Source organism: Primulina tabacum, chromosome 16 (assembly GCF_025594145.1).
Source record: "Primulina tabacum isolate GXHZ01 chromosome 16, ASM2559414v2, whole genome shotgun sequence".
Taxonomy (NCBI): Eukaryota; Viridiplantae; Streptophyta; class Magnoliopsida; order Lamiales; family Gesneriaceae; genus Primulina; species Primulina tabacum.
Window position 1 is genome coordinate 5,331,051 of NC_134565.1, and position 19,509 is coordinate 5,350,559.

The 19,509-nt window shown below is 34.7% G+C and overlaps 2 protein-coding genes across 5 annotated transcripts; one reads left to right on the forward strand and one right to left on the reverse strand.

Moving 5' to 3' along the window:
• Window positions 1-1,065: 1,065 nt before the first annotated feature.
• Window positions 1,066-6,221, forward strand: LOC142529236 (transcription factor BIM1-like). 4 transcript variants are annotated; one of them, XM_075634709.1, is made up of 12 exons: window positions 1,066-1,360; window positions 1,520-1,817; window positions 1,960-2,037; window positions 2,920-3,276; window positions 4,024-4,132; window positions 4,260-4,390; window positions 4,469-4,577; window positions 4,682-4,751; window positions 4,842-4,937; window positions 5,169-5,620; window positions 5,695-5,821; window positions 5,921-6,221. In XM_075634709.1, exons 2-12 carry the CDS (start codon window positions 1,781-1,783, stop codon window positions 5,993-5,995), a joined length of 1,641 nt encoding a protein of 546 aa, XP_075490824.1. In that variant the 5' UTR covers window positions 1,066-1,360; window positions 1,520-1,780; the 3' UTR covers window positions 5,996-6,221. The 4 variants fall into 4 exon arrangements, with proteins under 4 accessions (XP_075490824.1, XP_075490822.1, XP_075490823.1 ...); XM_075634707.1 differs by having other exon boundaries at window positions 1,068-1,360; window positions 1,473-1,817; window positions 4,018-4,132; XM_075634708.1 differs by having other exon boundaries at window positions 1,068-1,360; window positions 1,482-1,817; window positions 4,018-4,132.
• A 465-nt stretch (window positions 6,222-6,686) lies between these two features.
• Window positions 6,687-10,520, reverse strand: LOC142528863 (rhamnogalacturonan I rhamnosyltransferase 1-like). Its single transcript, XM_075634112.1, has 8 exons — window positions 9,544-10,520; window positions 8,828-8,895; window positions 8,629-8,717; window positions 8,357-8,522; window positions 7,977-8,266; window positions 7,683-7,887; window positions 7,436-7,593; window positions 6,687-7,261 (listed from the first exon to the last, which is right to left on the reverse strand). The coding sequence occupies exons 1-8, from the start codon at window positions 9,866-9,868 to the stop codon at window positions 7,006-7,008; spliced, it is 1,557 nt and encodes a 518-aa protein (XP_075490227.1). The 5' UTR covers window positions 9,869-10,520; the 3' UTR covers window positions 6,687-7,005.
• Window positions 10,521-19,509: the final 8,989 nt, after the last annotated feature.

A 19,509-nucleotide genomic window follows, 5' to 3' on the forward strand; every position in this document is an offset into this window, starting at 1 on the left:
TAACGTTTACCGTGAACATAATAATATATTGTTGCGATTGAATTAATCATTGTATTTACCCCTATGATGTATTTTTAAATTTTGGTTGTATGTTGAAATAAAAATCAACATGAAAATATTTAAATCTTATTGTTCAAATAATTAGTGACAAAAAATAGTAGGAAAATTTATTGATGGGGATGTGTGATCCAATCATGGTATTTGTGTTAAAATTTTGTTGTTAATAAGTAAGCTTTCAAATGTACCTTCTCTTATCCCCACGTGACATGTTAATCTAACCCAATCCATTAAATCATGTCATTACAATCTATTTGCCTATAATATATTTATATAAATCAAATATTGAATGTGATTGTGAACTTGCATGTTCAAATATAGGTTTTTTTTTTTTCAAAAGTAATTTTTTTTAAATTAAGTTAAAAAATAAGATAGGTTGTGGAGTTTTGGAAAATTAAAAAAAAAAAAAATTTATTATCAATGACGGACGCTACAACATGTTTTGCAGTGGCTACCACTAATAGCAGCGAAACTCTGCAAAATTGCAGCGTCCAAGATATCATGTGGTAGCTGCCAACAACAGACACTGCTTTTTTTTTCATAATCATTATTATTTATTAAATTTTAACACATATTTTATTAGTAAAATATGATAACTATATATATATATATATATAGTTATATAGACCAAAATATTCCCAATTTCATCCTTTTTTTATATTTTTTAAATAAAAGGTAAAACATATATACACATATATTTCAATTATTCTAATTAAAAGTACGTACAAAACAAAAATATATATTATATATATATTTACCTAAAACTTTTAAATGATTGTTCATAGAAATTATGTTTTTAGGTTGTACTAAAAAAAAAAACCTTTGAATGGCTCGGATTCCGACAAGATTTAGCTTCAGTAAATAAGAGTATTAATCGGGATCACCAAAATATCATTAAAATATTCGCCAACGCCGTTAATTAACGCCGTCTCCTCCTAACGGCAACAACTCCCACCCCCCCTCTCCAAAACGCAGAACGGTGAACTAAAACTCTGTCCTTCCACTCTCTCTCTCTCTCTGTATATATATATATATGTATATATATATAGAAGAAGAAAAAATTTCTCGCCATCTTGGGAAGGAAGAAGCTTGAGCGAGAGATTTATCGGTTGCTCTCTCCTTGTTCTATCCAGCACGGTTTTCTCCTTCTCCTTTCCGGGTGTTCGGGAATTGTGTTGTTTCGAACTGGGCCTACCAGCAATCTGAGAAAGTTCTTCTTCGGGATCGCTTTCATCTTACATTTTTGGAATTTTGGAGAATCTGGAGCTGAATTATGCGTTGTTCGCCTTAATTGCGATTCTGGGTATGCGTCTTTTTGTCTCCAGCTTTTCCTTTTTCTCCATCTTTCTTCTGCTTGGTCCGATCTTTTTTCGATGTTTCAACTGCTACGTTATGAGTTCCATCGGTTTTTCGAGTGTGTTCAGTTGAATTGTGAGAATATCGGCTGAGTTCTTACCTGCAGATTAGGTGAAGAAGCGGACAAAGAATGGAGTAATGAACTGAATTGTCCGATGTGAGATTTGAGCTGGATTCTCCCGGCGATATATTCACATGAAATTTTCGCCGTGAATGCTTGTACGATTTCCACTGTGCAGACGGATCTGATTTGGTTCGCACCTTTACGCTTGAATTCCGAACTACGAGTTCGAAAGATTTCGAACTCATTTCCGTTTATCTGGTCGAGAAATTACCCGCAATTTAGCTGAATTTCGGTTCACTACACATGGAATTGCCTCGGCCCAGAGCTTATGAAACGGAAGGTAAACAAAACATCTCCTGATTAAAATTTCTTGTTTTGATTTGAAGCAGCATATATATTTTTCATTTTGTTCATGTATGAAAGAAAAGAATCATTATGGATTCGGGTAACTGATGGGAATATGATTTGTGTTATATGAACAGGTAGAAAGGCAACCCAAGATTTTCTTTCACTGTACTCGTCCTCTTCCCCGGTCCAACAAGATCCAACACCTCAACAGGGTAAAAATTATTTGATCTCCTCATGCAGAAATCCCATCAGAATCTCTCTTTTTAAAAATATTATTATTATTATTCCAGCAGAAAAGTTACTGTGTTTCTTGGAAGTTGTGAGGATTATCAGACCAGCAAGTTTTTCTTGATTTTTTATTCGTTCTAATTCTTGTATTTCGAGGTGGGAGGTAAAACGATATAAAGAATGAAAGAACAAAGAAAACCTGAATCGCAGATAACAATTTGCTAGATTGGGGACTGTTAAAACTTGCTTGATTGTGGGTGGGGAAGAGGAAATGTCTGATGGCAACCCACGAGTGCCGCCAGTTAATGTACCCGTGACCCCATTGGCGTACGTTAGAAATCGGCTCCTTTGTGTTCGTGGGTGGGCCATCGCATTGATAGGCTTACATTTCATTTCAAATTAAAAAAGGGAGAGGTTAGGACTTAGCTGCTCCACTCCCTTTGGGCATTTTGGACAATTTTCTTTTAGTGATCTCTTCTTCCACGATCCATCCTGTTCGAATGATTGGTAATCATGGTATAGAATCAAGCCGCGGAATTTTATCTGGGCTTAACATATTTTGGATGTGGAGTTTATATTAAAAATAAATATAAAACGTATCGGTGGACTCCTATGTTCACTCTTAACGGACTAGATCATCAGGCTGAAAAAGAACACAACTTCAGTTTATATGTTGCTAGGCAAGAAAATGGGCTTCATCTGGATGTAAAGATTTCTCCATATGTTTAAAATGAGATCTTTCTATTTAGCAAATTGATGCCGGATTTAAAAATTTTTCTATATATATATTTTTTAATTCAAGAACCACCTTTCGATCTGTCCCTCTTATCTTGCTTAACCATCATCACTGTAATGGCAAACGGCAGGTGGCTACCTTGAAACTCATGACTTCTTACGACCACTGGAACGAGTGGGGAATAATGGGACAAAAGAGGAAAGCAAAGTTGAAATGAGTGTCGTCGATAAGCTTCCACCGCCAGCAGCGGAGCATCTTCTTCCTGGTGGAATTGACACTTACAGCATCTCTTATTTTAACCAAAGAGGTTTGAAGCTCGAAGGAGAAGGAAGCTTATATACGATGCAGGCAAGTAGTGCCACGAGAAATGAAGATAACTCAAACAGCAGTTCTCACACGGGGAGTGGTTTCACACTGTGGAATGAATCTGCAGTTAAAAAGGGAAAGACAGGGAAGGAGAATTTTTCTGCACAAAGACATGTGCAAGGTAACCCGTTTATTTCTGGAATCTGGACACGGGAATGAATGATAGGCTCTTGCAGTGGAAATAGAGCTTAGTTCATGCATGCAAATATGGTATCAAGTAACATCTTTTTAGCTGTGTGCAGTCCATGGTGGATAATTCATTGATTTTTTTTACCAACCCGTTAAAATTGAATTATTTTTTGTTTGACTTGGCATTGTATTTTTGTGACCCTCCAAACATCATGAAAAGGGTTGGTTAAAAATTTTATTCCCTTAACCTCGGAATGCTAGCTCCGCTGGTACATACTCTTGGAAAGTTCCTAGTAATGAATAGGGTCTATAAAATGCTTGGCCTGAGGTATCAGCCTTACCATTTCAGTTTTGGGTTGGAACTTTTCGTTTTCAATCAAGCCTCAAGCTTCTCAAGAAGTCATGCAGCTACACGATCAAGAACTGCCATTTATATTCCAGTGGAAAGCTGCAATTTCATTTTCATAGTTTCCTTGTCCTGAACATGGACAAGTGGCAAGTTATCTCAGATTCTCAACTGTGGGATGGATTAGAGAATTTTCTCTCTTTTAAGCTATAGAAATTTCTTATCGGACGCTTGAAGTTTAATTTTTCAGCACTTGGCCTAACTGAATGTCAGGGATTGTCTCTTTCATCTGTTTGCAGCGATCTTCATGTTGTGCTAATGATGAAATTTTAAGACTTTGCACTTTCATGATCTCAGCTGTCTCAAAAATTGATTAATTTTTGGCAGAAGCAGGTCTGAATATGGTGGGAGGACAATGGATACCAGCGTTGGAAAGGCCATCACAATCATCTTCTCACAATAAGCGCAACACCACAACCTTGGGCTCTTTCTCGTCCTCTCAGTCAGTAATTTTTGTTTATCCGTTTTCATTTATTTTTAAATGTATTAGTAGTATCAAGAATATATGTTTATATTTAGTTTCCTTCTTTTTTTGAAGTCCTCTATGAACTTTTGCTGTCATTTTGTAGGCCAGCATCATCTCAGAAGAACTACAGTTTCATGAGTATGAAAAAGTCAGCTGAAAATGATCAAAAGGAGTGTGACGATGATAACGTCAAAGATTTCATTATGAAGAAAGTGCCTTCATTTCAACCAAAAGGTCTCTTTTTGTTGTGTATATTGGTCATGGACTCCCAAGTCTTTGTGTTTGCATTTATGATTAGATTAAATTTCGCAGGCAATTTGTCAGTAAAAATTGAAGCCAGGACCATAGATCAGAAGCCTAATACACCTCGTTCAAAACACTCAGCAACTGAGCAACGTAGGAGAAGCAAGATTAATGACAGGCATGTCTATGAACACTCAAACTTCAAACTTAAGCATGTTGGCATCCAATTATGTATTCATGATTTATCTCTAGTTTGTATGATAATCTTCCTGCGTAATACAGATTTCAAAATCTGAGGGAGATCGTTCCTAACAGTGACCAGAAGAGAGACAAGGCATCGTTCTTATTAGAGGTAGTTGGAGATCGTAAAATAAAATTTGTTTCTAACATCAGATATTATGATTCTTGACTTTATAAATTGAAGTTCACAATATATTTGCAGGTTATTGAGTACATTCAGTTCTTGCAAGAAAAAGTAAACAAATATGAAAGTTCGTACAGTGTCTGGAATCACGAAACATCCAAGATCACACAAAGAGTAAGCTTATATTTTTTAAAATTGTATTATTTTGATTTCTTGGATACAATATTTTTTCTATAATTCGGATGATTGTAAGTTTGATGCTTAATTTATTTAATATGTACCATTTGCATTTTTTAAAAAAATACTCACTTTGCTTGTAGCTTGATTGCAAGAATCTATTGTCGACGCTCTTATCATTTGCAACCAAAGAAAATAAATTAGTAATTTCATTTCACTTGTAAACAGAGGAACTGTCATATGGGTGAAGGTGTTGTTGATCATTCACAATGGGCGAACAATGGTTCAGGCCCAGCTTCAGCATTAGCTGCGAGGTTTGAGGAGAATAAAATCCGAGTTTCCCCTGCTATGCCAATCAATGGACAAAATTTAGTTGAATCGGACATAAGTACTGCTACAACGTTCAAAGAAAAGGCTCAGCAGCCTGGATTAACTTCTAAGGCAGCACCGGTTCATCCACCAATGCAACCAAGCATCTTCAATTTAGGGAGAACTAGCGCTGTAGCTTCGCCACTCTCACCGCAACAAGCATCAGATATGAATAAAACCACATCATGGATCCCATCTCACGTTCTTCAGAACAGATCATGTACAGATTATTGGACCAGAGATAAGCTGAAAGACCAGAATTTGGCCATTGAAAGTGGTACTATTAGCATCTCAAGTGCCTATTCACAGAGGTGAGCCTCTTAGTTCTGATAGTGTGGCTTTCTATGATTTGGTGATAACCACATGAGTTTGTTGTATCGAACAGGTTGTTGAGTACACTTACTCTAGCGTTACAGGAATCGGGAATCGATCTTTCTCAGGCTAGCATCTCGGTGCAGATTGATCTGGGAAAGAGATCTAACTGTGCTAATTCTTCCACGTCCGCTGTCAAGGTTAGGTGCTTGGCCACCTTATTCTGTAGTCTTAGGAACAAAAATTATCTTATCCTACTGCTTCATGCCATAAATTTCGAATTCTCGCACATTTTGCAGCCGGACAATGATCCACGAGATACATGTGTGGAGGATGAATTCGGCCAAGCTTTAAAGAGGCTTAAAACTATCTGAACTGAATCCTAATGCAAATGTAACAGTACAGTAATATTCTTTTGTGCTTTTATTTTTTTTTCCTTTTCCATCTTGACAGAGAGAACCTCCTAACTGATATCAGGAGCTGATGTACATATATTTTTGTGTATCTATATTTTTTTCCCAGGAGTCTTGGGGATGCACAGATTCTCCAAGCACAAAATTTATGATTATACACTACCTTTAATATTATTATTTTTATTAACTACTATTATTATCAGTATCTATTTTGTTGTAACATTGACAAACCCTTCTTTCTGTTTCAAGTTCTAAATATGAAGTTTCCAATATTTGTCTGCACTGTGAGTTTACATTACATATTCAATGAACTATTGTTGTTTATGCATGCATTAAAGCATGACACCTAAACAATAACATGGAACAATGTCTTTTTAGCATTATCTTTGGTGAAATAGCATCAGACGTATCCCATAACATAAACCTTCAAACTTTGTACCATTAATCCGTTACACCATGTGAAGTTTCCAATATTTTTCTTGATTGTAACCATCAAGGAATTGAGTAAACTTTAGTAAATTGTTACTTGGATGGTCTCACATCACAGTAGATTTTTAAATTTTTTACTTTATCTATTAGGTAATTTTAGTGCAAAAATTATTTTATGATATCTTAACATAAAATAGAACACCAAAACGTCAATAGGAGACACTAGAAGGAATGAATTGTTAAAAAGCTTCAACGATCAAAACCTATATGTGCATCAATCCGTGTAAAAAACAGACGAGTTTATGAACCCCTTCAATGACAGGGTAGATTCTATACATGAATTGTAACAGTATCATTGACATAAAAACATAAATCCAATCGAACCAGCCATTCGAACCCTCTCCCAGTTCATTCAAGATCACCTCATCCTTCTAGAAACTTCAAGAAAATACCCATATCTTGAGGACCATGTCGAGAACTACAGTCCCCAATTTCAACACACAACTTGCATGTATTTTCTGATCAAACACATCCAAGAAGGTTCATAATATTCTACTTGGGGGCTCATCTTCGTCCATCGGTTGCAAACACTCGGATGGGTTGGCGTAGAAGTAGTCCTCTTCTTTAGGTCTATCTGGAATTACCAACCTTCTGGTCGGTTTCCCCATGCGTTCTGAGTGAGCATCCTTAACTGCAGCAGAGAACTCGTCCCAGTTCAGAGATCCTGAATTGTATCGATCTATTAGATCGACTAGCAGTCTTCTGTCGAGTAAAATAGTTTTCTTGTACCCAAGATATCTGAAAGCCAAGAGACATGAACAGAGAAAAATCGTTATACTACATAGGCCAACTAAGATTTTCTAAACTGCAATTTTCTATGTCATTACTGGCAAAGCAAAAACCAAACTGAGGCAAGTATTCATAGCATTCTCAAGAATTAGGAACTTTGTAACTAATTTACTAGAATTATACCTGCGATGGCCTTCAACGACCTTAGCCATGTTCCCATCATAGGTAGGGACAAAAATATCGCTTTGCAGAGAAACAAGATAATCCAGTGCTGCCATTTGAGATGAGTGATTTTGGAAAAACTTAAGGTCTGATGGCTCCAATAGAGTCTCCTTCCTGACCTGAGACAAGACAACAAAGACATCAGACCGATACAAGATGGCGAACCCATGGAAGACCCAAAACTATAGCTTCTGCATCATCTACGGACCAAATTTGGATAAGATGATTCAAGACTATGCAATCTTCTCTGTCCGCCGTATATTTCTCCAGCTGCTATGTAAATCTGAATATTACGATCGATGTCCAACGCCCTTAATGTTAGTGTGGTTTCCTCTGGAGTCAAAGGACAGAGACCGTCTTTCCTTTTTAAATCAGAGTCGATGATCTTCTCTTTCCACCAGGGATACACATATCTACCATTTAAGGATAATTTAGCAGGAGAATAAATATTTAGTTTGTGTGTCGCATTATATACTAGGAAAAAACCAAGAAAAAGGTGCACCTCATTCTTGTCAACTCTTCCACCTCCTCAGTATTGCAACCACGAGTACAGCCAGAAAAGGCCAACATATCCATTTCATACCGCAGATGAAGTACCAAAACCGGGCCTTTTTGTCTCAGCAATTTCACAACTTTTCTACCCAATTCTTCTATTTCAGGCGTAAACTTCAAAACATTAAAGTTTACATGGCAACGAAGCTTTTGAATCTCTAAAGGCAAGCCATTATTGGCTAGCCGAGCATCAGTTCTGTTCAGATGTACGACTTTATACTTCTGGATGAGAGGAAGAATCTGCATGTAAGAAGGAAAAATGTAACAACCATAAATCATAAGAGTGACAAAAATTTGGAATCAAAGAAACGCCATAAAAAACCAGCCAACCTGACTCTGATAATAAGAGATGTCGGACCAACTAATAGGGGGCATGTTATAGATTATTCCTTGCTCCACTCTCTTCTTCACCCTTGGTGGTAGATCCTTAAGTATCCGAAGTTCGTCTCTCAGGGATGTAATGAAATGATCGATGTCAAATATGTCCTGGAACTCGCTGCAGCAACCCAAACAATTTGGTTTAGGATGGACAAATACTATCTTGAAACGCTTGAAGAAAGTATCGAACTTCAAAAGAACTATTCATCAGTTGGTGGACAAACCTCGGATCATTCCAAAAGGAAGTTCTATCAAGTTCAGGGACTATGAGAGTAACATTCAGATATCTTGCAATTGCTACCATGTCACATATCTGTACGCAAATGATAAACAAAATCATCCATTGGACTTCGTAAAATTACACAAGACACCAAATAATTCGACATGTGGCAACATGTCATTAATAATACAAAAACAACCTACCGCTGCCCTCATTTGATTGAGCCCTCCATTGCATGAAACCATCAAGTAGCCGTTGTTCTTGTAAACTCCTAAATGTGAAAATTCGAGTCAAACTGAACATCAACACACCATAACTAACGGAGGAAAACAGCTAATTGCAGTAAAAAATGTAATATCACACAAAAAAGCATGTGACCGTCAATGAGAACAATATCCAGCTAAAAAACATATAGAAATCCAATTTCGAGAAAAGTTCAAAGATTCAAGGCCTGCAGCACCTGAAAAACGAAAGCTGCAGAATTATAAAGCACCATACAGCATCTATATGAACAAGCACCATCCACCAAAAAGAAGAATTTGATTGGTTCGCAAAGAAAGCTAATGCAACGCATTTTGCAATAAAATCTCTTCACTGAACCTTGGAGATTTGCAGAAAGTAATAGAAGAGCTACACACTCTACAGCAAGCAATAAAGAACAAGCCAAACATATACCAGTTCTCCACAGATAACTCAATTTCGTAGAAGGAAAACAATCAAGGCATACAATAAGACATTAAATAACCCAAACCCACAAAGAAAAACCTCTCGGAGTAACTTTTTTTTTTTAACCAAACAGTCTATGCACTAAATCAATCGTCTTCCTTTTATGCAATCTAAACAACAAAGAATTCCAAGAGTTCTCGCAAAGAATTCCAAGATTTCTCGTAGGAACACAGTAGAGCCTTGATATACTAACTCTTTGGTTGAAGAACTCTAAGGGGGAGTTCGGGTGATGAATGAGCATCCAAGGCAACCGATTCTTGGGAAAAGCAAGATGGCCATCCCTTCAACACGAGAGGCCCCCACGATTCACCCAATGCCGTCAACTGAACAATGCAAGTCCACAGCAAAACCGTCGTCGTGGCCCTTATGATCCACAGCTTGATTCTCGACCGTGACACCACCCCACTATTCCTCAGTTTCTCGAATCGTTCCCCACCAAACGCCGCTGTCTTCAGCCCCATTATCCCCCAACGTCTCCTCCTCCTATTGCTCTCCTGACGACCCTCTATTCTGCACATTTCACCAACCCATACACACTCCACACTATCCCACCCAAACAACAGCAATCAGCTCGAATTTCGTCGTTCTTGGATCTATCTTACGATCCCAACGCTGCTCCTTCTTGTCAAAGGAAACAGTCCTATTAATATCAAGGAATGGGGAGGAGAAGTTAAATGTCAAAATCTACAGGGACAAGGAAACTAAATTGTTCCAAGATTCCTCCCCCAAAATACAAACTCCAATAACAATCCCTTCAACAAACGCGTATTATTCCACGGATAAACAAAACAAAAGTCGCGATCTTTAGCAAACCCAAGTCAAGAAATCGAAACATTCAACGTTTTCACGGGCAAAAATGAAAAGGGCCACAGCCAAAATGGACAATGTAAGAGATCCGGGGTCAAATCCCAGCAACATTATAGGATTCACGGCGGCGGAAAATGGTGGGCAAGCCGCAGGCTAACCGTGGAGAATGCAATTGAGGACCCCTGTTCCCATCGTATTCTTAACCATGAAAAAGCCTATCTGGTTACTACAAGTTCCGATCTAGTGCGGGGAGTTCCACCTTAAGAAGAATCACCTCCGATTTCATTGAAATTAATTCATTTTATCATCAGTAATAATTATGAGAATGAAAACCAAATTCATGATATAGATTATACAAAATTATAATTTTCATCTCCTTGTAGATTTTTGTAAATATATATGAAAACCAAATTCATGTATATGTATATATGTGTATATCATGATCTAAATGAATCATGAATCCATTATATAATTAATATCTTATAGTTTTTTTTATGAAGTGAGGACATGCATTCGCTACTTTTTTATGTGTATTGAGTAAACTCTCGGGCTAAATCAATAACTTGCAAATCATGTTAGCTAGGTGAACGATATTGGCAAGCTACGTGTGACAAGCTCGTCCGAGAAGGTGTTAGTAGGAGAAATCGAACGTCTGACTATTAGTCAAACATTCACATACTCTATCAACTCGAACACCTTCGTCGAAAGTCAAGATCAATATTGCAAGTATTCCAAACCAATAAAAATAAATAAAAGCAACATGAAATTAATCAAATAAATCATACGTCAAATTAGAGTTTGATGGTAAATCAAATTCCATACTCTTAATCTTAAATATTTTAAGACCGTGCTTTTGGGTCAAATATCATAGCATTAAATTTTTAATTTTTTTTTTTAAAAAAACACTAATATGTGAAATTAATTTCAACTGCCCCGATAACCATGATTTAAAAACCACAAGACTCTTCATATTTTTTGTGTTTAATAAATATCAAGTGGTCCATTTTCAATTTAGTTATTTATTGATTTTAATTAAATAATGTCCACAAATAAAATAAAAAAAAAACGAATTAAATAGGTGCCATGAGATTGTAATGTCTTTGCTTCACATTATGTCTATTGTCGGTGGAATAATTCAGATTCAGGACCATTGATATAAATTTTCAAATGAAATTTTAATTTCAAGTATTAGTTATTATTATTCAAATGTAGAAATAGATAAAAAAAAAACGAGGATATGAACTTTAAAATTTTTAATGTGTAGTAAATTTCGATTATTGATTCTTATTGCTAATTTCGACTGATAAAAGTATGATTATTACACTTTCATTGTCATAAATTTATTTACTTTCGAATTCCAAACACTTATTCCCACCATTATAGTAATATTACTAGTATTTCAGCACAGATGTCGTGTGCTTAAAATGATGTTTTTTTTTTTTTTTTGCAAAAGGCAAAAACTTATGAGACGATTTTGTGGGTCGTATTTTGTGAGACAAATTTTTTATTTGGATCATCCATGAAAAAATATTACTTTTTATGCTAAGAGTATTATTTTATATTGTGAATATCGCTAGGGTTAACTCGTCTCACAGATAAATATTCGAGAGACCGTCTTACAAAAGACCTGTTCTTTACAAAAATACCAGCAGAGTTAAGCATCGATTTCTCAAAAACAGTCCCTATCACTTCCGTTTTTTTGTAGTGAAATTTAAATCAATGCATAAATTTATTCAAATATAATCTAAACTAAATTGGAAAAATTTATTATTAAAAATAATAATATACAACTAAAAATGAAAGGATTTTAAATATTTTTTTTAAAAATAATTATTAATATTTACTAGTTAAGTTAATTAATGGGTATGATATGTAAATTTAGAGTTGAATAAAATGAACTATTACTATAAAGAGTTATAATTCAAGTCCTATGAAAAAAAATTGTGGGTATTGAATATTTAGGGTTCTCTCGTTTATATATTTATTATTTATAAAATATATTTTATCATTTTCTTGATATATAAAATTTAATTTGGATGATAGCCAATAAAGCACTGGACCTGGCCACACCTGATAGATGCCCACTGCCAACTAGCGGGGTTGGGATACATCCAATAAATTTACAGACAGCTAAAACGTGGGTCCTACTCAATTCATATTTGTCAGCCGTATCCAAACAGGGAGCCGTTACGCGCCACGTGGAAATACTGATAGGGACGCAGCAGCTTCATATCGTCGTGTTGTGACGCCGACAATTTCTCGTGATAAATCGGGCCATTTCCCAATTTAATATTCCGGCCCATATAATAATTAATTAAAATTACGTTTGGTCGAGTGGACGTAAAATTTACGAATTTCAATTATAATTTTATTGTTAATAATTAAATAATATATAAAATTTAAAATTTATATATTATTGATTTATAATTTAATTACACATGGATAGAATGAAATTTAAATATCTTTATTATTAAGTAAATTTGAAATCCATTAAATTTAACATCAAACAACATATACAAACATGCATTGGCTGAATTTGAAATTTATGATATTTTTTCTTTAAAACTAAAAAAAATTACTTTGATTTCTTAGCTTGATTCGATTAATGTAATAATCTTGTACTTAATTCAAAATTATTAATTGGTTTGGCTATCTTTTTTTCTATATATTTACAAGTTAAATCGACATGATAAACGATGTTGTGTCTATTTTTTTTTTTTTTTAAAAAAATTGAAAGATACTTTGACTTTTGACTTGGTTAATTACCTAGCATCGGTCAAATATAGCATAGTAAGATGATAAAGATGTAGTAAACTCGCAGATACAAAGCTTTAGACTCTTTAATCTTATATTTAGTTAAATATAAATAATTATGAAAAAAATTGGAAAGGTCCATTTGCATGGTCAAAACCAGTTGTAGCAAGTTAAATAAAAAATAATATATATATATATATTTATATATATATATTATTTATTTTTTTAATAGATAAATTAGCGACTTGAAGTAATTTAAGAGTGGTCAAATCCAATGTCGTGGGATCCATGGCTAATATTGGCGTGACTCGTGAGACAAAGGTACTTTTTACGACGTTACGTTGGATACCTTTGTTAGTATTTTAATTTTTTTTTTTAAAAAAAACAGACACACACATTTTTTTATTTTTCTCTAACTTTCAAATAGATTGCATTTTCAAAATCTTTTAGTTGAGAGTTATATTTTATATAGACATCGTATTAAAATTCACTCCGTGGTAAATTCTCAAACGTTATGCATCGGATTTTTAATATACACGAAAAACTTTTGTGAGACAGTTTGATCACCAGTCAATTTTGTGAGACATATATCTTATTTAATTATCACACATGAAAATGCATTATTTATTATTAAAATATTATCAGACTTGACCCGTCTCACTTCTCATAGAGTCTCACAAAAAGATACGTGAGACCGTTTCATAAGAAATCTACTGTTTGACATATACATTACGTGTGCTCGGCGTGAGAGATGATGTAAAAAGATATTGGTTTTCTTCTATTTATATAATTTAATATTTAGTTTTTTTTAACCAAATTAACATTGATTTATGCAAGAATATATCATTGTATACCATTTATAATTATTAGCAATCATCTTTATATTATTGATTTTAATTGAGGGAGTTATTTTGATTAATGGGAACTAAATAAAAATCCGAAAATATGGATAGACAAATTCAAAATAAAGCACAGCGTAGGGTTATATTGAATAGTTCTCTTGTGAGACGGTCTAACGCATCTTTATCTGTGAGACGGGTCAACCCTATCGCGATATTCACAATAAAAAATAATACTCTTAGCATAAAAAATAATATTTTTTCATGGATGACCCAAATAAGAGATCCGTCTCACAAAATATGACCCGTGAAACCGTCTCACACAAGTTTTTTCCGGTTATGTTTCTAACCGCCCTCGAATGTTATTTTTATATAATATTGAAAAAAATAGAATTTTCTTAAAATCCCACACTAGCACTTCCGTGTAATAATTCTACCAAAGGAGATCTTATTACAGTAATAGCCTTATGTACATCTTTTACAATTTTCATCGTCCAAAACTATCTCAATCTTATTTAAATCTTATCTAAATTTAAATGATCATATCTATCATTATCCAAAAATTATTATTGAACATCATATATTTCAAAAAAACTCATATGAGACAGTAACACAGAATATGCATATATCGCATGCAAAAATAAAATTGCATGAACTCTTGATTAAGTACCAATTAACATATGATCCTATTGTAAGGATAATGTTACTAAGCATATGATACCATAAAAAGGATCATAACGTACATTTAGATTTATACATAAAAATATTTAATTTCTGAAAAACGATATAAAAAACAATTGTACAAGTACGTTACATGTGCAGATAACAGTTTGGAAACTACATATGTTCTGCTGTCGGATTGTTATTTTTACCCATATAAAAATCAAGCCACTGAACTCTATTTACCATTTTTATAAATCTGTAAATACATGTTATTGTGAATTTAAGACTTCACATGGACCAAAGTAGAGTAAGGGCCATGTGAAGTGTTGGCCCCGGTACAGCAGAGACGAATTTATGCATATTTTCATGCCTGGGAAATTGTACAAAAGGACCATCATAAAAAATGATAATAATAACTTCTTACTCATTTTTATTTGAATGCAATTTTAATTTTTTTTCTTTTTATTTTCATATATTTAGTTATTCACCATCCCTCGTGCTTCTTGAAATATTTTTCAGGATAAAATATATTAATTTTAGTAGCCAAACCATGTCTGAAAAATACAGAAGAAAGCAAAAATAGAAGACAGTCAATATATACCCAAAATCTCGAACTTACAAAAGTGTTAAAAGAACAGGTGCTCAGCAAACGAATTTGTGGCTTGAACTTTATTAACTCTTATGTAAAAATAATTTTTATTTTTATAACATTTAGATGTTTATCTAATTATGAAATTTACTTTATCTGCATACTCATGCAAGTTGCATAGAGAAAGTAGTTGAATATGCTATAAGTACTATAAGGTCCACGAGTCTAGTGGATCATGAAATTTATTAGGAAGTATAATGTATATTCTAAACATGTTTCTAGTCGATTCAGCCGCCTAAAATAAGGATAAAGGTCGCTCGATCTCGAGACTAGCATTTGTATTGAAAACGACATGTTAATTGGTACGAGCATGAAGATCTCCATTCACACATATAAGTGATTATTTTTTGAGGCAATGAAAAACTCTCCTTCAGTCCGTCCAAGTGGTTATCAATTATCAAGTGGAATAATTCGCAGTTATGGTTGATCGAGCAAAACTTGCACAGTGAATAATCCCAAAATTTATTTTATAAATGAAAGCTCGATTTAAATATCGCAAGTGCACGATAGTCAAGTTATAATAAACGTAAGTGAATACGAGTATCGTTCCACAAGGACTGCGTTACACTATTTTTATTTTCAAGTAAAATTTCTTTAGCAACGATAAAATGAGTTGATGATTAAACTAATGTAAATTAAACAACTAAAATAATTAAAATGCAAAGAAAACGTACTCAAGACCGCAATGATTAATTTGGATTAAATCAAATGAGAAATGAATTTGTTGGGAATTAGCAGTTCACCTACCACTCGTGTTTAAATAATCACACTCGACTTTTACTCGTGCGTTCGACGGAATTCCCTAGACTAATTAATATACTCTGTCGAGCTATATTAATACTAATCAAAAACATGCAGTACTCAAGTGTCCTCAAATATTTAACAGTTCAAGATTGCATTACATTCTATGGAATCCACTAGCTTTCATTCGGGTGAACTATCACTATCGACACGTACCCAATTCCGTATATCTACTAAAATTGTAAATCCGTGGTTTATACTATTTGATCGTATTGTTAACTATTCTATCGAACTCATCAACAACATGAAATAATCAAAGGAAGTTAGCTAGGCTTCGATTGAAACAAGAAATAACAATAGCATAAACAAATCACTAATAAAAACGTCGAGAAATAATGTTAAACACCGAGTACGGGGTAGGATCCCCTCAAATCCCAACAAATCTAGAGTTTAGCTACTGAAATTCATGATAAAAACCAACAATCAATGTAAGAAATAAAATACTGAATAATGAAAATACTAAAGATGACGATGGATGACGGCCACGACGCGTGGAAATTTCGAGGTCTTCGAAATCTCCTTTGCTCCTAGCCTCCTCTCCAAGAAAAATGATGAAAAGTCTGATAAAGTGTGTCAAAAACGGCTGATCTCGTGTGTTAGGCCCTCAAAATTTGGAAACAAATCTTTCTCAATCTCGCTTCTCGCTAGGGCGGTATATTTTGACCGCCCTAGCGAGAGGTCCTCGAATAAGCTTCCTCGAGCATGTCCCTGGTTTCGCTGGGGCGGTCACTTTTGACCGCCCTAGCGAGACACTTGCGCAAAATAATCCTCGGCCAGACCACAATGCTCGCTGGGACGGTCACTTTTGACCGCCCTAGCGAGACCTCTTCTATATTATGCCAAAGTTTCTCCCACTTTTTGGTTCAATTCCTACAAAATAACCACAGAATACACGAGATTAGTCAAATGCTCAATAATGCTAAAAATAATGCAAAATTCAACTAAAACAAACTAATATGATGCATGAACGCGACTCAAAACCAACACTAAAAACACGTAAAAACGAGTCCTATCAATGGTCGTACACTTTTAGTCTTTTGAACCGGGACAATGTAAAGGCTCCACGTACTAGCATGCACTTTGATCCATTTACGGACTCCATCGAGGGTCATCAGGTGGCGAGGTTGAGTGTAAAACCTACGTGTGAAGATATAATATATGATATAATGAATTAATAGTGCAAGGAGTCACTGGCTAGAGCAAAACATGTGTTTTCTTAGTTACACATATTATGCTACTATTATTACTCAAAGATACATCACATTGTTATCGAATTCATTTGCAACTCTCGATGTATCAATGGTTATATATTCGATCGGGATATATGAGTTGAATGGATCATACTTTACATTAGCCATAACTTACATGTTCTTGCAGGCACTATCAATGATACCTAGGAGATTATGTGACGATGCTACTAGATGCTCTTACCATGATCTGATGGGTGCAATCAGACTTGAGTTCTGATGTTCTTGATCCAAGAGGTTGATGAAAGAATGAGACTAATTAGGGTAAGTTCGAATAGGAAAAAATGTTGTTATGGATCACATGAAGTTGTGTACCCCCGGCTGGCTATATCCTTGAACTATTGAGAGTCACACAAGTATTGGATTATATGTTCTCGTTGAGATATTCGAATTCAAGTAGTTGAATTTGATAATTGTAGTTTAATGGAGATCAAACAGATTGCTTATAAAGGAGTTTATAAGTAGATTTCATTATTGAAAATAGTTTAACTGCTAATTAAGTGAAGAGAGTGACACTGCCAGTTTTAGCGAAGGAGTTTACAAAACTGGTAGCAACAAATAATGGATCAACGGAAATTCGATAACTGCCAGTTTTCGCGAAATAGTTTACAAAGCTGGCATCAACAAAAAATTGGATCAATATCGAAATTTTCTTCATTATATGAACGAGATTTGTACCTTCGACACACAGATGATGTCTGATCGTCTATCGGGATTAAAATGTGTTCATAATTATTTATTTAGTAAATTTAAATATTCTAATTAAATAATAAATTAATATTAGTGACTATTAGGTATAAATTCTCATGGAATATTCTAAAATAATATAATTAAATTAAGTGATCAAATAATAGTTATTTAATTTTATATTTGTCTATATATATGTGTGTGTATATATTTAATTTTATATAATATGCATTATCAAGAGTTGATTACACATAATATTTCAAGAATAAAAAATACCACAGTGAGAATTTTAAATAATAAAAATATAAATCCTCATAAGATTAGAATATTGATGGGAATGAAATATTAAGTTTATTAAATATACATCGTCAAACACAAAAAGAAATCAAGTCAAAATTTGTTCTCTCCTTTCACAAGAAATTTCAACCCCTTCTTTTTTGACAAGACACAACGTCGATTTTATAGCACCAAAGTGCGCCGCCGCCGTCGAGCTACCGCGCACCACCACCGGTTTCTGAAAATTCCGATTGTAATATCGATGCAAATTTCTCCTAGTTTTTTAGTGCAATTTAAGAGATGAACAAATTTTCTGATCGTATATCTGATTAGAAAGTTGAAAAAAGTTCGTATAGATTTATAAGAAAACCTATTAGCGTCAAAACACCGAGATAGTTGGAGCAAACGTTAAATATGCAAAGATAAATCAAATCTAAACACCTTATGAATTGTTTTAAATTATACGACGCCCAATAATGTTTTGAACGTCAAAACAAAATTTTTAAAACTTTCTCCGTGTCTTGGTGTGAAAAAATTGTACACCTACAAAAAAGCCTTAAAAGCAAGAGCATAAGCCACTTGGTTGGCTGAAAGCAAGCAGTGCTAAATAACTTGACGCCATAAGTTGTCGAACCATGAACACATTTGATGATACCCCGGGATGTCCCGGGTCAGGGATAGTATCCGGGATGTCCCGGGCCATGAAGCCTAGCCATGGGTAGTTCCCGGGTCAGGAGTATAAATTATTCCCGGATCAATAAGACGACAATCTGAGTAAGAAATCCGGATCTCAATCTGCCCGAGACGTTGGGAGTATGACTTCAGAATAAGCAGAGAGGCCAGTCGAAAGGCCGGCCCATTGGAACACCCAGACTTAAACCACCCGGGATAATGGATGCTCGGGCCCTCATGTAAATGCCCGTGAGGCACTTTACCCGGGCATTTCGATAAGCTGCCACATTTAATTACGCCGACAAAGTAGGGTGTGTGCGGCCGACTTATCTCTGACACCAGTGCAAGTGGTTGACAAAATCAAGTACGCTGGATGTGACTAGTATGAGATTTAACATGTCAGAACAATAGGGCATAATCAGTCGCCCTATTATAATTAATGCTCAACACAAAGAACGAGATCATCATTACATCTCCTACTATAAATACAAGGTTCACTCTTTGCATTTACTCTCTATTCAAATATTAAATACATTAATTTATTGTGCATTCACTACACCTCCCACACCAATCTCACAACCATCACTTGGTTACATTGGTTTCTTGCTTGAGTTCCTCCCTGACTTAAGCATCGGAGTGGTCACGTCGGACACCTCTCCGGCGCCCATTCAAGTGGTTATTCTTGGTTGCAGATCTTCACATCTATTCTGAGAAGCAAGCTTTTAATCCAGACGTCTTGTTCTTATTTTTCCCAACATCTTGAT

What these genes read in the sequence shown, in the direction of transcription:
- LOC142529236 (XM_075634707.1), top strand. Translation starts at nt 1,781, where the DNA reads ATGGAATTGCCTCGGCCCAGAGCTTATGAAACGGAAG. An exon ending in CAGAGCTTATGAAACGGAAG is followed by an intron (nt 1,818 to 1,959) that starts GTAAACAAAACA and finishes TTATATGAACAG; the next exon opens with GTAGAAAGGCAACCCAAGAT. An exon ending in TGCACAAAGACATGTGCAAG is followed by an intron (nt 3,277 to 4,017) that starts GTAACCCGTTTA and finishes AATTTTTGGCAG; the next exon opens with AAGCAGGTCTGAATATGGTG.
- LOC142528863 (XM_075634112.1), bottom strand. Translation starts at nt 9,868, where the DNA reads ATGTGCAGAATAGAGGGTCGTCAGGAGAGCAATAGGAGGAGGAGACGT. An exon ending in TAGAGTTCTTCAACCAAAGA is followed by an intron (nt 8,896 to 9,543) that starts GTTAGTATATCA and finishes TTTCACATTTAG; the next exon opens with GAGTTTACAAGAACAACGGC. An exon ending in TCAATCAAATGAGGGCAGCG is followed by an intron (nt 8,718 to 8,827) that starts GTAGGTTGTTTT and finishes ATTTGCGTACAG; the next exon opens with ATATGTGACATGGTAGCAAT.